This window comes from Myotis nattereri, assembly GCF_964212035.1.
Source record: "Myotis nattereri genome assembly, chromosome: 8".
Classification (NCBI taxonomy): domain Eukaryota; kingdom Metazoa; phylum Chordata; class Mammalia; order Chiroptera; family Vespertilionidae; genus Myotis; species Myotis nattereri.
In genome coordinates, this window is record NC_138083.1 from 7174867 (window position 1) to 7198930 (window position 24064).

At 58.3% G+C, this 24064-nt stretch overlaps 1 protein-coding gene across 1 annotated transcript in view; it reads left to right on the plus strand.

Moving 5' to 3' along the window:
- PMEPA1 (prostate transmembrane protein, androgen induced 1) overlaps positions 1–22889 on the plus strand; it is a 49673-nt gene extending 26784 nt beyond the window's left edge. The window contains exons 2-4 of the mRNA XM_081097911.1: positions 16836–16990; positions 21276–21329; positions 21742–22889. Of these exons, the coding sequence (XP_080954037.1) occupies positions 16836–16990; positions 21276–21329; positions 21742–22290 (758 nt within the window). The 3' untranslated portion in view covers positions 22291–22889. The remainder of the gene's footprint in view (positions 1–16835; positions 16991–21275; positions 21330–21741) is intronic.
- The last annotated feature ends 1175 nt before the right edge of the window (positions 22890–24064 follow it).

Here is a 24064-nt window from a genome sequence, read left to right on the forward strand (position 1 = left end):
GTCTGAGGGGCAGAAGTCGCTCCTCCGTTCACTTGTCCACCCAGGGTTCCTGGGGCTTTAGGTGAGCATGAGCCAGGCTCCACCCCACAGGCCAGACCCACCTCGCAAAGACTCTCGCCCTGACCTGACTAGGTACTCCAGGGTGGGGGGCCAGTACTCAGGAGACTGGAGGCTGTCCCTGGCTATCCAGCTCTGAGCCACTGTCTTTCCCTCTCTGGTCCCATCCCTTTTGCATCTGATCCATGTCAGGGGATTTCCAAGTTGCTGCCTCCCCAGACACCCAGCACCCAGTCGGCTTGTTTTCCCAGGTTCATTCAGGAGCCCAGTTGCTGCAGGGATCCCTGAGCCACGGGAGGTGCCTGGCGTCCACCACCATCTCTCCCTTCCACCGAATGAGTTTAAATGTTAGACTCCAGCATTTGCTTTTATGTCTGGGGCTGCAGCCTAAGAGTTTATTTGTCTCTTTTTGTTGGTTTTAATCCTCACTGGAGGATATTTTTCCATTGATTTTTAGAGAGAATGGAAGGAAGGGGGAGAGACTGATAGAGAGAAACATCGATATGGGAGAGACACATCAATTGGTTGCCTCCCTTACATGCTCGACAGAGCCGGGGATCGAGTCTGCAACCGAGGTACATGCCTTTGACCAGAATCGAACCCAGGACTCTTTAGTCCACAGGCTGATGCTCTGTCTACTGGGCCAGAGTGGCTAGGCGCGTAAGAGTTTATTTCTCCACTAAAGGAGTGAAAGCCTGCTAGAGATCATTTAATCCATAGCGGGCCGCTTGCAAAAAATACCCGATCCGGCAGGTCCCTGGCCCGGCCACTGACAGATGTCGCCAGTCTGTTGGGTGCAGAGGCCACGGGCTCAGTGTGCGGTGTTTAAGGAGCTGCCGCAGCAATTCTGATAGTGGCCTTGTTTGGAAATCACACTGGAAAGTGATACCTGGATCGTTTTCAAACTCACCTTTTCTGCACAGCCTCTGCTGGCATGCACGCACACAGGTACCCAGGAGTCGGATGTACACTTGCCCAGAAGCGGCTAACTCCTCCTCACACCCTCATTCCTCATCCCGGGGCATCAGTCTTCGTTCTTGCCCTTGAATGTGGCCGACATTCCTACCTGAGGACATTTGCACTGGCCATTCATTTGGCAGGAGTGTACCTCCTCAGACATGCCAACCCTGACAGCCCACTGAGGAGCCCTCCCATGCAGCGCTCTGCTTAGCTCCCCTGGCGTCACCTTTCCAGTGTGAGAGCTACTGGTACTTAGTGCTTATTTGTGTACTTTCTAGGGTTAGTGCCCCCCGAGCTAGCACAGGCCCTGGCATGGACCCCCAGATGCAGAGGGACTAGTACCCATCACAGACCAAATCCAGCTCAGCCCAGGTTTCCTGAGAAGGCAGGTGAGCGGTGCGTGTGTAAGTGGAGGACGCTCAGGTGTCTTCAGCTGCCCGTGCGGCTCCTGACGGCTGGGCCTGCGGTGGCCACTGGCAGCAGAGAGAATGTGTCGTCGCTTTATCATTGGCAGCGCATTGATACTTGACGATGATATAAGGACATTGTATTGGGATAGTTGATTGTGTTGGGGCTACAAGGACACTTGGATGCACTGGGGTGTTTGATTGTATCAGGGATATAAGGACACGTTGGTACATTGTATTGGATATTTGATTGTATCGGGATGTAATGATACCTTATATTGGGGAACCCAAGCCGCTCTGCCTGCCCTTGGGAGAGAAGCCGTAGGTTCTTCGCTAAAGGGGAGCCCATAGGAAACCATGTTTAGAGGTCACTGAAAGTCTGCTTTCGTCGTTTCTAAATTTTAAACGGCATGTGTAGTTTTCAAACCTGGGAGCCAGACCAGCAAGTTGAGAGATGACAGCCGAGAGATGGTTTCATTTGGCTGGCTGCGTGGCCAGGTGGCAGCTGCTGGGGGAGGCTGGCGGGGGGGGGGGGGGGGGGGACGGCTTCTGCCCCGGCTCTTCCCTCCCCTGCTGTAAGCCATCCTCCCGGTGCCAGGCCTGGGCTGCACCCCGCGGATCGCTTGAAGCTGCTGGCGGTGCCCTCTGCCAGCGTGATTCGAGGCCCCCAAGGGACAGGGCCCTCCAGACTCTTTACTTTTGTTTAAAAAACAACAACAAAACCCACCTTTATTTTCAGATGATTGTGGCATTGCATGCAGTTGTAAGAGAGTTTTTGTGCACATCACTCAGCCTCCCCAGTGGTCACATGTTCCCCAGACACAGCCAGCAAATTGACGTTCGCTGCACCCCCTCCCCTCACACAGGCTTCCCCTTCACGTGCACCCACTGAGTGTGTGTGTGCGTGTGTTTAGTTCTGTGCAGTTTCATCACATGCAGGTTTATGTGACGCCACCACAGTCTAGACACACAACAGCCCCATGACAAGGATCCCTCCTTTCTGTCCACACCCATGTCCTTCCCACTCCCTCCCTAACCCCTGGCGACCGGCATCTCTATAAAATTTTGTCATTTCACACACATTGTATACATGGAATCACAGGCTGTGCAAGCTTTTCAGATGGGCTTTTACTCTCAGCATAACTGACGATCCACCAGGTTGTTCATTCCTCCCGTGGGAGGCAGCACGCTGTGATGCGGACATGCCCTCAGCTTGCCCATTCACCTGTGGACGAGCCCAGGCTGCTTCCGGCTGGGGCTGTCACGGAAGAAGCTGCCATGCGCACGCACACGGGTTTCTGTGGATGTAAGTCTCGTTTCTCTGGGAGGAAGCCCAGGTATGCAGTGGCAGGGTTAGATGGCCATTGCATGTTTGGTTTTGTGAAAAGACCCTTCACTTGTCAACACTGCTGTGTTCTCTGTCCTCTGGGTAGAGATGTGAGTCCTGGTGAGTGGACCTGGGGCTTGGATCGCTTCTGCCTTCACATAATAACTGAGGGCAGCATATTGTGTCAGGGGTGGTGCTAACCACCCGAGAGGCAGTGAGAACAGGGGAAACATGGAAGTTTCTCACTGGAGAGGTGAAGTCGGTAATAAACAGGCAAGCAACTTCAGAAGATAGTTTCTCAGAGTAGCCAATAGGTGCACAGCGCTTTCCTATACTCCAGGCACTTCCTTGGTACTTTAAGTCCTCAACCAGGCCGTTGAGATGGGGCTAACATTTTCACCATGGTGCAGATAAAAAAGCAGAGGTGTTGAAAGCCAGAATACAGAGCCAGCTCGGCCCAGGCTTCTCACTGAATACGGTGTTGTCCCTTGTGGCCAAGACAGGCGAGCAGGAGATGCAGTGAGGTGAGAGGCGAGTACGTTTGGGATGAGATGACCAGGAGGCATCCCTGAGGTGGGCCATGCAACAATACCAGGATAAAACTGCATGTGCAAAGGTCCTGGGGTAGGAATAGGAAAAAGGCAAGCATCACCAGAGAGTGGTGAGCAAGGGAAGGAGGTGGAAGATACAAAAATGAGGTTGAGTGGGCCTTGTAGAGTTTTAATCTGAGCATGAGTCAGTAATTCAATAGATGTTTAACAAAAAATGCTGTGGCTGCTAGGTGCAGAATAGATGGGGGAGGGGAGCCAGTGTGCAGGGAGGAATCAGAAGATGAGGGAGGACACGTAGGCAAAACTTTCGCTCTTTTTTTAAAAAAAATCTTTATTGTTGAGAGTATTACAGATGTCCCCCATTACCTCCCTCCCCCTCCACCTGATCTCCCCTGCCCCCAGGCCTTCACCACCCTATTGTCTGTGTCTGTAAACCTTTTGCTCTTTTTTTAAAAATATATACTTTATTGATTTTTTTTACAGAGAGGAAGGGAGAGGGTTAGAGAGTTAGAAACATCGATGAGAGAGAAACATCGATCAGCCGCCTCCTGTACACCTCCTACTGGGGATGTGCCTGCAACCCAGGTACATGCCCTTGACCGGATCGAACCTGGGACCTTTCAGTCTGCAGCCCGACGCTCTATCCACTGAGCCAAACCGGCTATGGCTAAACCTTTTGCTCTTGAGGGTGACTCCTACGTCTGCCCAGCCTCAGCCTGGTGACACGCCGGGGCCCCTTTGGAGCAGAGTCCAGGACGAGGTCTCTCTGTGGCTGAGGCCCCTGAGTTGCCGTCCGAGGCTCTGCCCTGCTAGGCGGGAGAGAACCCCGGCCCCCCCCACCTTGGTCGTCTGCCTCTGCACCTTGTATTCCCAAGTAGCTCTGTCTCCTGACGGATTTTCCGGTTTCTCGACTTTTCTTGCCGCGTCGCTCCTCTCCCTCTGCCCACACCGGTTGTTTGCATAGGAATGGAGCTCCCTGCGCGGCACCAGCCGCTCCGATCGATGGTGAATGGAAGTGTGCTGGTGTCCTGCGGCCGTGCCTGCCTTTAGCGTGCGGTGGCCGCCGCCTGCTCCGCCCTTGCTGTGCACTAGCTCAGTGGCTGCTCGGCAGTCCTGGGGGTTATACTGTGGGGGACCCATGCTTTACGATGCGGAACTAAGGCAGGGGCGCAGCATTTGAATCTGGAGCCGGGTCACTCCGGCCCACAGCTTTGCCGCGTCCCCTTCTCGGAGCTCCCCCGCCAGCTGCTGTTTCTCTCCGGGAAGAGGTTGGCGGAACCGGGGGGCTTGGGGGAGGCTACCAGCACTTGGCCTGGAAAATGCTGGAAGATGCTGTGTCCGAAGGAAGTGATACCGAGGCTGGAAGTCTCAGCCTTGGTGGCGGGGCGCGGGACGACCAGGAGAGGCGCCAGGGCGGGAGGCTCGTAACTGCCCTCTGGGTATTTCGCGTTGCCTGTCACCTGGAAAAGGAAGAGGAAGAGACTCGAACGGGGTGTAAGGAGAAGACCCCGGACGGGCATACACAGAGACGCCGGAACAACAGACCCCGAGAGAAGGAGACACGCTCACGGGCGGATGGGAGACACACACTGATGCCCTGGGACAGACCCGGGCTCAGACAGACAGGGAGACATTCGCTTCCCGCCTGCTGGGGCCCGGCAGGCCACTCCGGGGCCCCACTACCCTGCCCTGTGTGTACAGAATTGAATTCAGTTCCTGGGGCCCAGGGAGCCTGTTCCCCACCTTCTCCTGCCTTCTGACCTATGACCTTGGCCATCAGTCCACCTCCCGGCTTCTGCCCTGGCTCAGACCCAAATCACTGGGCCTCTCTCAGTCCTGAAAGGGCAGGGCAGCCCCGGGGCAGTGGGGAGGCCCTGCAGATGGTGGCCGCCCGGCCGACCCGGAGGCGCCCAGCACGTGGCCGGTGATTGAGGAGCTATTGAAAAGGGACTGAGTAGGGACCGCATTGTGCCCGACTCAGAGCGGCGCTTGCTTTGTGTCGAGAGGCTTGGAGCCGCAGCCGATCCGCCTCCCCTCTCCTGGCTCATGTTGGGAAACACCAGCTCTCGGAAAGGGGTCATTGAGGAGGGGAACATCTGCTGGTTTGCAGGGAGCGTGCCTCACCGTCGGCCGCACTCGGAGCTCACACACAGGCACGCGCACCCTGCGTCTTTCTGGGATGCTATTTAAGATTTTTTTTTAAAAAACCAAAGTGACCAAAAATATGCAAACTATAGACATACAGAGAGTAAGAAATACAGTCCCCCTCTTCCAGAAGTAGCCATTGTTACCAGTTTGCTGTTTATCGTCATGTTTGCTGTAGCAATGGGTCTGTGTGACATATACTGTTCCAGTCTCATCACTTCTGCCCAACAGTAATTTCTAGCACATCCACCAGCACCTTATGGGCCGTGGATCCCAGCCGGGGCGATTCTCAGCCAGGGACACTGGGCGATGTCTAGAGACATCGTGGGCTGTCACGCCTTGGGGGTGATGTGCTCCTGGCCCCGGTGGGCAGAGAGCAGGGTATTGCCAGGCACCCTGTGATCCCAGTGGAGAGTGGCCTAGCCCGAGGCCGGCAGAGCCCAGGCTGCGGAGCCCTGCTGTGGATTTGTGTCTGTTCTTCGCGGCCCCATCATATCCCATAACGTGATGACTGTGTTTAGTGGGACGGAGGTGGCCTCGGGTTGTTCACTTAAGAAACGCTGTGGTGGCCTCATGCACCCATGCTTCCCAGCCCAGCTGTGAATTTCCTGTTAGATACAGTCGTGGAAGTTAAATTCATTGGGTTAGAAAGGTAGCATGCGTTTTAAAAGAATGTTTAATCCTCATCCAAAGATATGTTCTTCCTGATTTTAGAGAGAGAAGAGGGAGAGAGAAACATCCCACATGTGCCCCAACTGGGGATCGAACTTGCAACCTAGGTGTGTGCCCTGACCAGGAATCAACCCTCCAGACTGTTGGTGTACCAGGCGATGCTCCAACCCACTGAGCCACCTGGCCAGGGCAATTTTGGTAGGTACTACCAAGGAAGATGATTATGGCCAATGGCAGGCAGCTCCCCCCATACCCACCCCCTCCCATTTGTTCCCTACTCTCCTGAATTAAAATGCATTTGATTTATTTTATTTTTTAATTTTATTATTTTTAAAAATATTTTTTAATTGATTTCAAAGAGGAAGGGAGAGAGAGATAGAAACATCAGTGATGTGAGAGAATCATTGATTGGCTGCCTCCTGCACACCCCACATTGGGGACGGGGTTGCAACTGGGCATATGCCCTGACCGGGAATCGAACTGTGACCTGCTGGTTCATAGGTCAATGCTCAACCCCTGAGCCACGCGGCTGGGCTGTCTGGTGCATTTTAAGTAACTTTCCATTGCACCCCCAGCGGGTCCATTGACGGAACCAGGTGTCTCTCTGCAAGTTCACTCCATTCTGCCGATAGCTCCCGCTTGGTGAGTGATATCCTGCTGACAGTGGGTGTTTAAAGATGTTCGATGTCGGTGACAATAGAAAAAAATCCCATTAGTTCTTTCCATTTGGATAATAGCAAGAAAGATAAAAGCACTGCTTCGTCTTTCCTGTTGAAGGAGCTTTTAATCATGAGGTTCTAAAATGATTACATAGCCCTTTGCGGTCCCTCGAGCCCACCAGCCAGTTCCCACAAGTGCTTTCGGACCCACCTCCGCCCCTCCACCCCCTCCCGAAAGATAACCTGGGACGAGGGCGGCTCCGCACAGCTGCCACGTGGGCGGCGGCAGTCAGTTCTGGGTGGTCCCTCCCCACCGAGGAAGGTGTCCCACCAGGTGGGAGGAGGGCTCGGCAGGCAGCACAGGTGGAGGGGATGGTTTGCCATCGGAGTCCTTTAAACGGGGCCCATGTTGTCGGCTCATCACTCACCTTGACTGTGTCTGGACCCTTGGGCTTCCACCTGAGCTGGGGCAGCCTCGTGTGGCACCTTCTCTCTTAGTGGCCTTGGGAGCACAGAGCTGAGTCCTGGGTGCCCATCCCGAGACGCCAGGACCAGAGGGGAGACGAGTTAGAATTCAGTGTGGTACCCACATGCTTGGAGCCTGGGGGGTAGGGGTGGGGACAAGCCCACAGGGAAGTCCATTGTGTGCACGTGCACACGCGTGTGTTTGACCAAGGAGGTGGGAGGGGCAGAGGCGGCCGGCCAGGCGAGGGGAGGCCAGGAGGGGCCTCGGGGTGGAGGGAATGGGGTGCGCTGGGCCGTCTCCGGTTGTCACATTTGCTCTCCAGGAACACGCGGTGGAAGGAGACTGCGTCACTGCCTCGCAGCAAGCTGCACGTCTGGCCACACGCGTCTCCCCTCCAGCGAGGGGGCAGGTCCCGGGGACCGCCTGGCACCTGGATGTCACCTCAGGCTCCCCAGCCAGGGACACCTGATGGGGTGGTCAGTCACCTCAGGGCCAGCCAGAGTCACCTGATGTCTGAGCTTTGCCCCGTCCCCCCAAAGTGCTGCCAGACGCAGGGCCTTCACCCCCCACCCCCACCCCCAAAGTGCTGGGAAGCGTACGTGGGTGCCTCTGTCCGTTCTGGACACTGACAGGTGCTGCTCACATCTTGTCTCTTTTACTTCCAGTGGAATTGTATGCACATGCAGCATGGGTGCCACGTGGAGGGGTGGTGCCCGCTGGCCCCCAGTCCGACACACCCATAGACGTAGGTGTGTAACATTCACTTTTATGTTAAAATATATATATTTAGATTTTCTTAAACAAAAGTGGGCTCGTCCGATTTGGTGGCTTCTTTCTCATATCTGGGCGGTTTTCGAGTGGGTGCACACGGTCTCCCTGGCTGTGCCCGCCCCCCACCCCCCCAGGGGGGACGTTGACGTGGCTCCCGGTGGTTTTGACCTTCCATGCAGACCCGCGTGGGCCTTGTGGACACTCAGCTGCGCTCGAGAGAACAGTTGGTCATTTATTCAGTGTATGCTGTGTACCTGCCCCTGGGGAGGCACTGTCCTAGGTGCTGGGGGCGCGGAGACTGAGTCGCTCCAGGTGACATGGTTGTTCTAGGAGGGGCGGCAGGAAGTGAGCGGTTAGCCAGTCACAGATGGCGTTCCAGGTTAGTGCCACAGACAGCAAGGGGCAGGCGCAGGACGCGGGCCCAGGGGTGGGGACAGTCAGGGACACGTCCTGGGGAAGTGACGGAGGCCGAGGGGGAAGCAGCAGCGAGCACTTGGGTGTGGGGAAAGGTGCTTCTAGGGGAAGGAAGGGCACGGGCAAAGGCCCCAGGTCAGCCGGGGCCAGGTCCTGTCACAGAGAGCGTGGGGTGAAGGGAGAGAATTCCAGGAGAAATGCACGTGGAGGGGAAGCCCAGAAGTTGCTTTCCCTGGTCAAGGCTCACACTTGAAAGGTCCCAGGAGTTGTTTTGCTCTGCAGGGGGACGTGCCCCAGCTCACGCTGCCGTTAGCCCGTCCCTGGCAGAGGACACCACTCCGAGGGCCTTCTCCAGCCACGCGGATTCAGGCGTCCGGGGCTCCTTCCCGGAGATACTGACTCCAAAGGAGCTCACGTGTTTCTTGCACAGCGGCGTGAAGTGGGGACTGGGTCAGCCCTCCATTCCCCCCCAGTCGCGATTTGCCTGAAGTCATAGGAAGTGGCAAAGCTGGGATTCAGACTCATGGACCTTGGGGGCAAACCTCATGCTCTGAACCTGAGCCCTCCGTTCTGCCATGAGCAGCAGGGCAGGGAGCCTTGGGCCCTGGTGCCAGGCACAGTCCGGCAGGCACGGACTTGTCCCCTCCCAGACACCGGCACACCAGGCAGTGTCTCAGGCTGCGCATTCAGGTGATGGGGGCCCGACGCACAGCTGCGTGCTCAACGCCGAGTGAGCACTCGATACACAGAACAGTCTGTTTTTTATTATTATTACTAGAGGCCTGGCACACGAATTTTGTGCGTCAGTATGGTCCCTAGGCCTGGCCTGTGATCAGGGCCATCTTCCCCAGCTGCCTGCAGCCGGTCCCCCCTGCCCCCCCTCCCCCCCCCCCCCCACCCAGGTTCCCCGTTCGCCATCGGGTGATCGGAGCCTGCCGGCCAGGGGAAGGGACAGGGAGGTCGTCTGTTCCCACCTGCTCGCCGGCCCTGCCCCCACCGCGGGTTGCCCTCTGTGTGTGGGGCAACTGGTGGGGCAGGGGCCTTGGCCTGGCGCCACCCGCGTCCCCCACCACCCACCCCCGGTTCCCCGTTCGCCATCAGGTGATCGGAGCCTGCTGGCCAGGACCAAGAGGTGGTCAGTGCGCCTCATAGTGACTGGATGAGCGGTCATTCTGGTTGTTCTGCCATCAGGGTCAATTTGCATATTACCCTTTTATTATATAGGAGTTCTTTTTTAATCCTTACCCAAGGATGTTTTTTCCATTGCCTTTTTTTTTTTTTAAGAGAGTGGAAGAGAGGAAGGGAGGAGGAAGGAGAGAGAAAAACATCAATGTGAGAGAGACACATTGATTAGTTGCCTCCCTAATGCACCCTAACCAGGACCAGGAATCGAACCTGCAACTGAGGTATTTGCCCTTGGCTGGGAAGCGAACCAAGACCCTTCGGTGTGTGGGCCGCTCTGATCACCGAGAAACACTGGCCAGGGCCGGTACATTTTGTTTTAAAAAAACAAGAAAACTGGCCAGATTTGTTGCTCACCCCCAAACCTCAAGAGGAAGATACCCATTTTTTTGTAAACTATAAATGATCATACCCAAGAAATTATCGTGCCGTGGAGGTGTTTGAAGTGAATGGCACCGGGAGTATACAGATGACGTGTTAAAAAATTGTACACCCAAAACTTACATAATTTTCTTAACCAATGTCACCCCAATAAATTCAATAAAGAAAGGAAGAAAGAAAAGAAAAGGTCCCAGGAGAGATCAGAAAGTTATTCCTTTGATGTCTGGTTTGATTTTATTTGAAAGTTGGGGGTGGGGGCTGGGCTGGCTCTCATTCAAATGCAGTGGGGGTGGGGGAGGGAGGAGGGACAGTAAACGCAGTGGCTGGAACCCAGGCAGGCTGGGGTGCCGTGGAATGACAATGAGGCCTTCCCTGGTGGGTCTCACCCAGGCAGGCCTAACAAGATTAGATTTTCATAAGTTTCAGACAGCGCCAGTTTCTAATTCCTCAGTGTGCGGCCAGGAGGCCAGACAGGGGCAGCTGCACGGGCTGCTTGTCAACCAGGAAGCGTGCGGGCTGCCCCTCCGCCCGGAGCAGACACGGGTGGTGGGGGGTCGTCTTGTCTGGTCTGGAAGCTCCCGTGGGCTGGCCGGAGCCAGCGAACTCTGGCCTGGCTCCCCAGCTAAGGAGAGAAAAATGAGCCCCAGCACCCCACTTCCACTCAAATGATTCCCCAAAATCTCAGTGGCCATCACACCCACTTATATATAACCAGTGGCCTGGTGCACAAAATTCATGTATGGGGGGGAAGGTCCCCTCAGCCTGCCTTGCACCCTCTCTCCACTCTGGGACCCCTCGGAGGATGTCCCACTGTCCTCTCACAATCCAGGACTGCTGTCTCCTAACCGCTCGCCTGCCTGATTACCCCTAACCCCTCTGCCTGCCTGCCTGATCGCCCCCTAACCACTCCCCTGCCGGCCTGATCACCCTTAACTGCCCTCCCCTGCCGGCCCGATTGCCCACAACTGCCCTCCCCTGCCGCAACCTGCCTCCTCCGTGCTACATGGAGCCACGGGACCCCCAGGCCTCACAGTGTGGAGCGGCCACCGGGCCCCGCCTCCGCTGTGCGCACGGCCATCTTGTGACAACGTCGCGCGAGGGTCACCTAGGCTTTTGTTAGTGTAGATACTTGCACGGCCAGGCCTGCTCTTGGCACAGATTAGCCAATCCTACACCAGCCCCTCCCCGTTTACAGCTGGGAAGTGGCCCAGGCTCCTGCCCATAATTCAGGCGGCAGCTCTGTCACCAAGAACAGGGGGCCATAAACTCGGACTCAAAAGAATCACATCTTTCCCTCCACTCCCCCCTTGGGAACACGTGCTCCAGACCACAGCGGTGCCAGCCACACCCGCGCTGTGGTCATTGGGGAGCACGGGTCCGAAACCCACTGAAACCTGCCAGGTCCAATTTCATGCAATTGCGTCGAAAATGTGACCCTGCGGATTCTTCCCGTGTCACAGATCTGGTTGAGTTTTCATAACTATTTGAAATAATTGATTTCTTTTTAAGCCACGATTTAATGGAATCTTAACAACCAGGTTCTGAGAGAGCATCCTGGCAGCCGTGGCCTCGGCTCCTGGCTGTGAGGGGTTGGCATGCACCGGGGTGGTCGTGGGAGTTAAAGCGGGAATCCTGTCCTGGCGAGGCGCTTGGCACCCAGATGGTGGCAGAGGCGAGGGCAGCTGCTCGTGTCTTTGCGAAATGCCCTGGGCTGTGCCCACAGCTCCCTGTGCCTGGCAAGAGGTTCCTTCCTCACTGTCCTCACTCTCCTCCGTGTTGGTGGAGAGAGGGGCACCACTGGCCACAGACACTGGCTTCCAGGACCTCGTGTGGGTGACGCTCCAGCCAGGTGGCCAGTCCCGTTAACACGAGGCCTTTGCCTGAACCGGGCTGTTTGCGACCCTGGAGCCATGGGACTCAGGCGTGGATGTGGGCAGTCGGCCTCCCCGGGGCCCGTGGGCTGTGTGCCTCCAGCCAGCCCTCACCTCCGTGTCCTCATCTGTCAGGGGGGAGGGAGGTCACAGAATGACAGTGAGGATTCCATAAAGCGACGTCCGTGCGATTCGGGCCGCGCTGGACACCCAGGGGATCCGGGGTGCGTGGACCTCACAGCGACCGCGTCTGTCTGTGGCAGAGAAGACAAAAGCAGGGGGGTCCGACCACTCCCAGGCGGCGGAGGGACCTGTTCGTGTGGAATTGATTATTCACAAGGAAAGAGGACGCTAAATTAAACTAGAGTGGCCTTACTCTGCACGTGGGAGAGGGGCCCGGTCACCCCCGGAGCCTGCCCCATGCGCCCCCACCCCAAGGAGCGTACAGAGTGCAAGGACAGCTGCTCTCGCCCACCCACGGAGCAGACCTGATGCCCGCACACAGTGAGGGGAAGTGCCGTGTCTTTCCCGAGGGCTCCGTCTCACAGCCGGGTCCCCGGAGCAGGGACCAGGGCCATAGTCCCTGGTGGCCTCGGACCCAGCTGCCAACCTGGGTGGCCTTTTGGATGACCTTTCCCCAAACCCTGAACCCTGGGACAGCCAGCATTTCCAGGGCGCCAGCCCGGGGGAGGGGTGCCATTGGTCCCCACAGGGGTGTCGGGAGTCGTGATGACGGTGACCGCGGAGCACCTGCTGTCCTGTCCTCTGAGCTCTTTCCAGGTTGTAACTGGGGCTCACAGGGGTGCATGTGCCCAAGGTGTGGTCGCACCTCGTAGCTGGCAGACGCAGGTGTCCTCAGGTGTCCTCAGAGGTGCTCGGGGTGTGGGAGAGCCGGGAAATCTGCGCAGAATAAGGCCCTTTCCCATTTCAGCTCTCAGCGAGGCTCTGGGTTCAGGACCTGGCCCTGCTTTTTCTAGGTTTGGCCCAAGGCAACTGCTCCCTGAGCCTCAGTTTGCTGGTCTGCAAACTGGGGATGGGGATGGCACCCACCTCATCACTCGGGGAAACAGCTCAACGCTGGGCCAGCACATGCTGCGGCTGTTAGCACCGTCACCATGGTTACAGCAAGTAGTTACCATGAGCACCGCGAGTGGGGCTGTGGACCAGCCCGCCCACCCCATCTCACTCTGTCCCCTTTGTGACGACCGAGCTCTGGCATTGAGTCCTGTGGTCACTGGAGATTGGGGACTAAGGTCGGGGCTCAGTGTGAGGTCCCACCTCTGCCTGTACCATCCAGGCCACTTGGCCTCCTGTCCAGGTAAAGGGAGGTCTGTCGGGTTGGGGAAACTGAGGCGGAGCCCTGCATCTGCCATTGGCAGCTGAGTGACCTGGGACTCCGCCTTGGCTGGAGGTCCGAAGCCGCCCACCCTGTGCTTGGCCTCCCAGTGCCTTTAAAGCTCTTGGCGAGTTGCTGGCACTAGAGGCGGGGCAGCCTCCCGGAGGGTCCCTAGGTTCTGGGGAGATGGGGAGGTGGGTCCACTGGGGAGCCGCCCGGGCACTGTCCCCTTTGGCCTATGGGGTTCCAGCAGCAGCGCCTTCCAGAGGGGTGTGTGGCCTGGGGAGAGAGGCTCATGCTGTGAGTGCTCCCCCCCGCTTTGGGAACCGGAGTGAGGGTCACCCCCAGCTTCCCAAGGGGCCAGGCCAGTGACAGACCTGGGAGGGGCTTGGGCCGAGCGATGGCACAGCCTGTGTAGCGGGTGGCCGCCCACCTGCTCCGGGGACTGTGGGTGCAGATGGCCTCCAGTGTGCAACCTTTCCCAGCAGGTGCTTCCGGGGTGCACATCCCAGCAAAGGGGTTCATTTCCTCTGCTTGTGAGAGTGCATGGGGGTGCTGTCAGCAGGACCAGAGTCCCCTCGCCCCACAGCCAAGGCCAGCCCCCGCCCAGGGCGTTCTCTCCTGTCCCGGGGAGTCCGCTGCTGGGCTCCCGCACACTCAGTGCCCCCCGAGCCTTTGTGCCGGCGTGGCCTGCGGCGTCAGGGTTACCCCTTTCTCTTCAGGCTAATAGGTTTGGGCTGCCCTTGTTTTGCTCTCGCTGGGGTGCTGGTGAGTCCCCAGTAATCACGGTCACCTTAAGGCAGTGGTTCTCAGCCTTCCCAAGGCCGCGACCCTTTCATACAGCTCCTCATGTTGTGGTGACCCCCAGCCATAAAATTATTTTCGTTGCTACTTCATAACTGTAATTTTGCTACTGTTATGAGTCATAATGTAAATATCTGATATGCAGGATGTATTTTCATTGTTACAAATTGAACATAATTAAAGCATAGTGATTAATCACAAAAACAATGTGTAATTATATATGTGTTTTCCGATGGTCTTAGGCGACCCCTGTGAAAGCGTCGTTCGACCCCCAAAGGGTTCGCGACCCACAGGTTGAGAACCGCTGCCTTAAGGGCACACTCCCTGCGTGCAGCACATCATCATCCACAGGCTTCCCGGGCAGCTGCCCTCGTCCCCCCCTTGGCTTGGGCAGCAGGGATGGACTGAAGCACGTCAGGCCACACACAGGCTCGGGGACCCTGGCCAGTCTCCTCCCTGCTCTGGGCCCAGACCCCACAGCTTGGCTTCCAGAATATGACCCCAAACCAGCCGTACTTTCTTTTTCTGAGTTTCTCCCTCCCCCGTGCCTTTATGGGGTCGTGGCCGGCACCTGGGTGGGTACAGCAGTGCTGTCAGGAGCTGTGCTCATTTCTGGACCCCAGAAACCAGGTCCTCTGGGACCCTCTTGGCTGTCCGTGGAGCTTCACACCCACTCGCTCTGTGAGGCCCCATGGGCCTGGGGGCCGGCAGCCCTGTGCTGCAGCCACAGTCGCCATCTGGGCCTGGCGACACCAGCAGGAGGGCAGAGCCTGGCCTGGGTCCTGCGAGCTGCCTGGGCAGGGACAAAGGCAGCCCACACCCCCCTCCAGGCCCAGCGTGGGCAGAGCCCCTGGAGACAGCGGGGGAGGGGAGACGGGTGCCCACCGCTGCTGTCCGGCTGGGTGCAGAGTGGGCCTGGCAGGGGGCGGAGAGTCGCAGGCCCCTCGGGGAGGCCACGGTGTTGCACACAGCCGGCCTGTGTGTCCCTGAATGGGTGGCTTTATCCTGGGTCCTAACCGCCAGGACCTGGCCCTATGGAATCAAGCCAGGCTGCCAGGCCCGGGACCAGCCTGTCTGGGGAGGCAAGAGGTGTGGCCATAGTTCCTGGGTTGAGGCCAGACGGCTGGCCTTTGCCCAACCCAGGCCCGCCCTCCTGGCAAGAACTCAGGGTGTCCGGAGGGTGGTGGCGGCTGCCGAGTGTCTGCCTGGCGGGGCCCCAGCCTTCTCAGGGCTCCGTGTCTCACCAAAGCCCCGGCCATCCTCCCGCCGGGCCCCTCCAGAGCGAAAAGGAGACACAGTCCCACCCACGGGCCAGAGCCGAGGCCCAAACTCCAATTAAATTCCTGGGTCAATGACTGTGGGAGGAGCCACCAATTCTGGACCCTTGGGCTACAGGAGTCTGTCACCTGACCTCTGAGATGGCTGACGATAGTGGCCTGGGTTGTTCTCGGCCCCACACAGGATGCCTGTGCCACTGTTTCTGTCGCTGGGCATTCTGTACATGAAAGGAGGTTGCATAGCACTGCTGGCCCCTGCCCACCACATGCCAGGAGCACCCCCTGTTGTGACCGTCACTCCTGTCCCCAGATATTGCCACATGTCCCCTGGGGGGCAGACTTCCTGACTTACTAATGGTGCCAAATGGGCAGATATATAAGGAGAAGGTGGGCATCCTGGAAACCAGATGAACGGGCCAGGGCTCCCGGAGGATGTGGCTCAGTGTGGAGAGGCTTCCGTGGTTGGACCAAAGTAACGTTCACTGCTAGAATCCTCCGGAAAACAGACCAGAGTCAAGGGGGCTGGCCCTGCAGAGCTTGGAGTTTGGGTGGACCCAGTTGGGGGCAGAGCGCTAACACAGCCACACCTGACCTGCAGCCACAGCCACGCCTCACCTGCAGCCACAGCCACACCTGACCTGCAGCCACAGCCACGCCTCACCTGCAGCCACAGCCACACCTGACCTGCAGCCACAGCCACGCCTCACCCACAGCCACGCCTCACCCACAGCCACGCCTCACCTGCAGCCACAGCCACGCCTCACCTACAGCCACGTCTCACCTGCAGCCACAGCCTCTCCTCACCTGCAGCCACAGCCACACCTCACCTACAGCCACAGCCACACCTCACCTACAGCCATACCTCACCTACAGCCACAGCCACACCTCACCTACAGCCATACCTCACCTACAGCCACACCTCAGCTGCAGCCACAGCCTTTCCTCACCGGCAGCCGTCCCACTCCGCCCACTCCACTCCTCTGTCTTGGAGGAGAAAAAGCTGAGCCGAGTGGCTCTGGAGTGCCTGGTGGCGTGTGGAGTCTCCCTGTCCGTCGGGTCAGGAGGCACATCCCCTGCTTGTTGGACAGGGCATTCTGCCCAGCGGGCTGGGGAAGCTGACACCTGCTGGCTGGTGGCCCCTCTGCATGTCAGTACCCAGTCCCGGCAGGACTGGCACCAGTGTCACCTGCTGGGGGCGGGGGGAGGGGATGGGGGGGAGGGCTCTGCTGGCACCAGCCATGGCCACCTGCCAAGCCCCTCAACAGGGACCCGCTAAGTCAGCAGATCAAAATACCCTTCCTTTCCCAGCACTTGAGAGGTTTTCTGTTTTCGAGGGGAAACCAAACGAAACCAGAAATAAGAAATGAGAATTGCAGTGTCTGCGGCCACGGGGACTGGTTGTTCTGAGCCTCTTGGCCAGAGGGTGGTGCGTGTGGTGTGATTGTTCGTGTTGTCTCTGAGAGTTGGGGCGTCTGCAGGAGCCGTGGCGTTTACGGGCCGGGTGTGTGGGGCCGTGCCGGGCTCCCGGGTCTCACGCGTCCCCTTGCTCTTGCAGCGGAGCTGGAGTTCGTGGAGATCACCATCATCGTGGTGGTGGTGATGGTGATGGTGGTGGTGATCACGTGCCTGCTCAGCCACTACAAGCTGTCCGCGCGCTCCTTCATCGGCCGGCACAGCCAGGGCAGGAGGAGAGAAGACGCCCTGTCCTCAGTAAGTGCCGCCCGCGGGACGTGACGGGGTGCCCCACGGCGGGGCCTCCCAGGAGCTGCAGGGGACAGAGCTCCGGGTTCAGGCAGAGGCCGGGCAGACGGGTGGTGGCTCAGGTGCCGAGCCCTGCGGTGACCCAGACACGGGCGAGCCCTTCCTCTCAGCCAGCGCCTCCGGGCGTCGGGCAGGGACTCAGCGCCTTGGCGGCAGCAGGTCACCCGGGGCCGAGTTTAATCCCAGCTCCACCATCCTGGCCGTGTGCCCTCGGACCAGTCCCACTTGTGTGAAGGCTGGGGCAGGCGCTGGGGTCCAAGGGCAGCTGAGAATTGGGGAAGGTGGCACCTGGCAGCCCCGAGACTGCGGGCGGCGCACATCTCTGAGTCGGCGTTCTTTGGGCACCGGGAGGACAGCAACGGGACAGGAGGCGGTGCTGGGTGCTGGGTGTGGCCTCCCGGTTCCCTGGTCTCAGGCTGAGCCAAGCCCTCAGGCAGGCCTGTCCCGGCAGGTTCGGGCCTCTCTGCCTGCGTCAGGCGCAGCCTCTGTGTCTCACCAGGTTGCCAGGGCAAGGAGCGGCGCTCTGGTCCCTTCCGCGGGAACACTGGGTGCTCAGCCCGAGCCCCCCGTGTATGCAGAGGGCACGGCTGCTCGGAAGGGGTCCAGGCTTCTGCAGCCAGGGCTCGCCTGTGTGCTTGGTCGTTGCTGCTGTTAGTAAGGGACGGGCCACCAGCTGCAACGCACAGTCTGGTCTTCACTTACCCGTTTTACAGAGAACAGGCTCAGAGAGGCGGGAACACTAGCCTGAGGCCTCACAGCTTTTAAGTGGTGGTTTGAGAGGTTTGAAGAGCCCACAGCCCGTTTGTTCTCCTCCCTGTTTGTTCTCGGGGCTGGAGCAAGTGAGGGCCTTTTGCACAAAGGAGAATAAGCCAGCCCTATAGACATGCTCCAGGTGGGGTCCCCTTCCCTCTGAGCGAGCATCTGTGGAAGGGGTGGAGCTGGCCTTTCTCCCGCTGCCCCATGTGGTCCAGCCGATGAGGATGAAGTTGGCGAGAGTATGGAGGTGGAAGTGCAGAGGCTCCCCAGGGGAGGCGTGCCTGCTTCCAGGGAGGGAGGCAGCTCTGTGGCAGCACCTAGGACTTCACGCCCAGACGGAGGTTAGGACTCAGGAGACCCAGGGCTAAAAGAAAGGCGCCCCTCGCCCCTGCCCTCTACCCAGCCACCTGCACAGGTCCCCAGGGATGCCTGGATGGGTAAACACAGCCTTGTTAGGCCTGACGTAAGGGTGGCAGCTCCCCTGGGGACCCCCTGCCAGACAGGGCGTGTCTGAGGAGTCTCCGGGCCCAGCAACCTCCCAGAGAGACCCAAACCCTGCCACAGTCTGCCGGGGGCTGGGCCCAGCTGTCCTGGCTGCCCTGCCGTGGCCCCTTTTCGGGGTGACTTTCTGGGTGTTTGTTTCCTCACTGGCATGCAGTCAAGCCCATTCCCATGGAATCTTCCCTGGTGGCTGTGCTTGCCCCAGAGCAACATTGTTAGAGATGTAACAGACCATCCGCCCCACCAAGCAGGAACTAGCTCACTCTCTGGCCCTTTAGGAACCAGTTTGCAGACCTCTGGTTCTACATGGAGAAGCCATGCCAGGCTGGACGGGCTCACCACAAGGAAGCTTCTAGAAAGAAAAGGAGCCAGATGGAGCCTGGAGTGTTAGGGATGGGAGGGAGGCAAGAAGGAGCTGTCAGGAACAACCCTGGGGTCTGGCATTTGATCTGGGAAGATGTTGGGGCCATTCACTGAATTGGGGAACAAGGCCAGGAAGAGCCGGCCCTTGGCAGGGGTTGAGTGCAGTGCCGTCCTGGTGGTGGGTTCCTGTGCTCGGGGCCAGGCTGGGGGGAGCTGGGCTGCTGTGGGAGCCTCCAGGCAGGCGTCTGGCCCGGTGGCTGGTTCCCGGAACTCCCTGAAGGAGGAGGCGACCTCCAGGTGCAGGAGTTGGAGGTAGTCGGTGGCAGGGCTGGTGGGTGGTTCTGGGTCTGCAGTGGGGCACCCAGGCGCTGACGGGTGTTTCCTAACCTCCCTGGGTGGTGCTACTTTGCAACCAGGTGGAGAACCTCCGGGCTAGGGCTCCGCCGGTGGGGGTGGAGGTGGGGAAGAGCTGTTAGCGACCATGTCCTGCCGGGGCTTGGCTGGAGGGCCTCACAGGAGGCTTTTAGAGGGGCTTGTGTGGGTCACATTTCATCCAAGACGCCTTGGCTGCTTGCACCCCTCCCCAGGGCCCCCGACTCCACTTGGGAACAGGTGGTTGGTTGACTGGGAGAATTGAAATGATGCTTAAAAAGCTTATGACAGTGCCTGACACCAAGGCAGCAATTGATATGGCATTATTAATATTAGTCCCAAAATGGCCATTGACGACCACATTAACAGTAACAGTGTGTGTCCGCTCTCTGCTTCCCCACACCTGGAACATACTAGGCCCCATGAGTCTTCCTGGTTTAGTCAGTGCATTCCTGTTGGGACAGTTTTGAGAGACACAGGGCCCCCTAGTGGCCATGTCGGAAATTGCAGCCCTCCAGGGAATCCTCAACTGGGAGCCCTCCAGAAAACGTGCCCCCAGTGAAATGAATGGGATGATGGATGAGTTTGTTATTCTGATTGTGGTGATGGGTTCCTGGAATATGCATGTGCCAAAGCTTAACCCCATTATATACTTTGAATATGTGCAGTTTATTATATGTCAGGTATATCTCAATAAAGCTAGTTTTAATTTTTAATTTTTTTGCCCCTCAGATGAACTGATCCTGGTGTGGGGGTCCCACTTTCCTGGCCCTCGGGTCTCTCCGCATGAAACAGGAGTCTCAGTACAGAGGGAGGGGTCTTTCGTCAGATGATAGAGGTCCCGGGAACCTCAGGCAGGGTTTCCAGCTCGGTGGGAGCTGAGGGCCCCGATGTCTGCAGAGCATGCTGTTTCCTGTCCCCTGGCCCCTCTGTGAGGTGGGCTCACTCACTTACCTCCGACGGGCCAAGGTCAGGGTGGCCCGAGCAGGGCAGACGCTGCCCGCAGCGGGTAGTAGGTATGAGGGAGCCAGCAGTGTGGCTGGAACTCACACAGAGCCGGTGCAGCCTGGCTGCCCGTGCGCAGACTGGAGTCCAGAGCCAGCCCTCTCCATTCCCCAGGGGAGCTACAGGTCCCACCCAGAGTTTCAGGGCAAAGGGCATAAGCCTCATGAGGTGGCAGCGACATGCCTGGCACCTGGCCCGCAGCTTGGCACAGAAGTGGGGCCACATCCACATTTGTTGACTCACTGAATCATGTCGTGGCAGAGCAGCTAGGTGGGGCTTCCCTTACTAACTCTTGTATTTCTTCACCTGTAACCTGGGCTCACAGTGGGAGGCCAAGACAGTCAAGAGCTAAATAAACAAGTAGACAAGATGTTCTTGTGAGGGAAGTCATTAGAGGACAGGATTTGTAATGGGTGAGGGCCCTCTAGGTATGGTGTCAGAGGAAGTCTGCAAGGGACACTGGGATTACAAAGCAAGGAGCCTGGCTGGGTGGCTCAATTGGTTGGAGTATCATCCCGTGCAAAAAGGGTCTTAGATTTGATTCCCGATCAGGGCACAACCTGGAAGCAACAGATCAATGTTTCTCTCTCACACATCTCCCTCTCTCTCCTCCCTCCATCTCTCCCTCCCTTCCTGTCTCTAAAAGCAATACACGTATCCTCGTGTGAGGATAAGGAGAGAAAAAACAAGGCGTTGGCCATGCAGTGGGGTGGCCAGTGCAAAGGCCCTGAGGTGCACACTTAGCATTTCGACGCACTAGATAGCAGTCAGCAGGGCTGGAGACAGCGTGGTGATGGCGTCCGATGTGTCCATATGCTCGCAGAGGGCGCACGCGGAGCGGTTTGCACGCTCCACTCCTTCAGCTGGAATTCAGCCACTCGCCACGGTGGCACAGCCAGGCAGGGGTGGCCAAGGCCAGGGGGGCTGGATCCGGCCAGGCTTTCTTAGCGGCCAGTCCATGGGTTACTTTGGATTTATTCTAAGGTCCACAGGAGGCCCTGGAGGGTTCGGAGAAAGGAGATTCAGCTGCACATTTTAGAAAGTGTGGAGGGTGCGTTTTCAGGGACAGAGTGGGAGCCCAGAGCTGGGCGTCTGAGAGGTGTGCAGGCCCGGTGGGGAGGAGAGAGGTGGATAGTGCAAGGTCTCATTCCAAGTGGAAGGTCCCAGGGTCAGAACCGGGTGGACCCTGGCTCTCAGCTGTCCTTCATCCCTGACCTGCCTCTCTCCTCCCACACAGGAAGGATGCCTCTGGCCCTCAGACAGCACCGTGTCCGGCAGTGGAATCCCAGAGGTGAGCCCCAGTGTGCCTGCCCCCCCCCCTTCCCTCCTGCCCTGTACCTGCCCTCCAAAGTGCTTTAGTGGACCCAGAAGCCCCCAAGCCCAGCGGTGCCCTTCCCGGGCCTGAACCGCTGGCTGCTACAGGCTCACACGCTGCCCTTCTCAGAAGAAATGTGCGGTGGCTGGTCCTCCCTGCCCGGACAGGATGCACCTACCCCAGGGAGCACCCCGTGTCTGCCCCAGACCAGCCAGGGCGGTCCCCTTGAGCTCTGTGATGATCCCAGGCCCATGTCAGGTGGCGGCCAGGCTCCAGGCTCGCCTCGGGCCTGCCCTTCCCTCCCTTTCCCCAGAGGGCAGAGTCGCAGGCAGCCATCCTTGCTTGGGCCCAGCTTCTGGGGACCCTCACTCAGCTCTGCTCCCTCCAGCCTCAGGTCTACGCCCCACCGAGGCCCACGGACCGCCTGGCCGTGCCCCCCTTCGCCCAGCGGGACCGCTTCCACCGCTTCCAGCCCACCTACCCCTACCTGCAGCATGAGATCGACCTGCCGCCCACCATCTCGCTGTCGGACGGGGAGGAGCCGCCGCCCTACCAGGGCCCCTGCACCCTCCAGCTGCGGGACCCCGAGCAGCAGCTGGAGCTCAACCGCGAGTCGGTGCGCGCGCCCCCAAACAGGACCATCTTCGACAGCGACCTGATGGACAGCGCCATGCTGGGCGGCCCCTGTCCCCCCAGCAGCAACTCGGGCATCAGCGCCACGTGCTACGGGGGCGGCGGGCGCATGGAGGGGCCGCCCCCCACCTACAGCGAGGTCATCGGGCACTACCCCGGGTCCGCCGCCTTCCAGCATCAGCAGAGCAGCGCGCCGGCCTCCCTGCTGGAGGGGGCCCGGCTGCACCCCGCGCACCTCGCGGCCCTGGAGAGCGCCGCTGCCTGGAGCCAAGAGAAGGAGAAGCAGAAGGGACACCCTCTCTAGGGTCCCGGCGGCGGCCAGGGCAGCGGTGGGTGAAAAGGCAAAACACTCCGCACTTCTAAGAAGAGAGAGGGGGCCGGGCCGGACACGCGCGTCGCCATCCCCTCCCCCTCCCTGTGTATAAAAATAGTTCCATGTCTGTCTGGTCCGGATGCACAAGCTAAGAAAGCTTGCAAAACAGAACACACACACACACACACACACCGTGTTTCTTTGTTGAGCCGTGTCTTGAAGGCAAAAGAGAAAAAACAATTCTCCCCTGGTTTTTTCTGTTGCTAGTCGAGCTTCGTGAAGGCTTCCTTTCGTTTGTTGATGATGATTTCACTTAACTTTAAAAACATATTTGCACAAAACCTTTGTTTAAAGATCTGCAATATTATATATAAAAGTATATATAAAGTAAGAGAAACTGTATGTGCGAGGGCAGGAGTATTTTTGTATTAGAAGAGTCCTATTAAAACACACACAGGTGGTTTTCTGAGCTGGAAGAGAAAGTGGCCCCTTTGGCGTGCCATCTCAGAACGTGTGTATTACCTTGTAAAGAAAGCAATGACAAAGCAGGGGTCTAGAGTTATTTATATAAATGTTGAGCTTTTGCACTATTTTTTAATATAAATATGTCAGTGCTTGTTTGACGGAAACTTTTATCACGTTTGTCGAGACTCTAAGGGAGAGATGCCGAACCCGGCGGCGGGCAGAGGGGCTCTGCCTGGGCGCTGTACCTGGGGTAGGCTCTTCCCTCCTTACACATTCCCGCCCGAAGGGGGCACGTTTCCTCCTCCGGGTCAGAACAGCCTTTGAATCGCATGACGTAGAGGCACCGAGTTCCAGGTGGTGGCTTTGCCTTCCCCAACTGAAAATAAACTGTTACTGAAGGAATTTAAGTTTTCCCTCCTATTTTTTTTTTTAATCGTGAAGGTCCCCATAGGCAGGGGGCGAAGGTGCTGCTATTGACACGCCGAGGGGTAGAGACGGCTTGTTGTGCAGAATTCGATGGTGGCTCCAGAGCTGGTCGGTTAAGGTCGGTGCGGTCCGCTGGCTACAGGGAAGGCCCAAAGTCCTAGGACTGTGGCCTGTCCCTGTCTTGCTCTCTATGGATGATTCCCACTTAATGGGCCAAAAACAGGACCAGAGCTGAAAGCGACACTCGCAGGACATGCGGAAGGGTTGCGACAAAAGACGGCCACACCCCGCGCGCGAGGCTTTAGGCCAGGGCTGGGGACGTCGGCCCAGGGGCCCTGTAAGCCCCGCGAAGTCATTGGGTCTGGCCCTGCCACGGCAGTAGGGGCGAGTGAGTTAAATGTCTGAGCGAGCACAGCGGCCGGTTTTTAAGGTGGTGATTCTGTACGGCCCGTGAATGGAAAGAGGTTCCCCACCCCTGTTTGCAGGCGGGTCCTCTGCCTTCTCTCCATCCCCGTTCCTCCTGGAAACAGTCCTGTTCCGTGTGTTTCTTTCCCTGTGTTTCCATAAGCATCTTCCTCAGACACGACTCCTGTTCACCGGGGTTTCACTGAGTAGATTTGGGTGTGAGGAGACCCCTCGTGGGTGTGCGTGGGCACGCGTGTGTGCGAGTAGAGATGAGTGGCAGGAAGTGGAGTGGGGGTCTCGGCATCTGCCGAGGACGGTGGCTGGAGCTGGGGGCCTTTCTCCGGGTGAGGACTCGCCGATCTCCATGGTGGGTGACCCCCCAGCCTGAAGAGCAGCCCCCCGCCCCCCACCCCACGGAGATGTCCTCATTTTCGACAGAATGCCAACTAGCCGACTAACATAAGAGAAA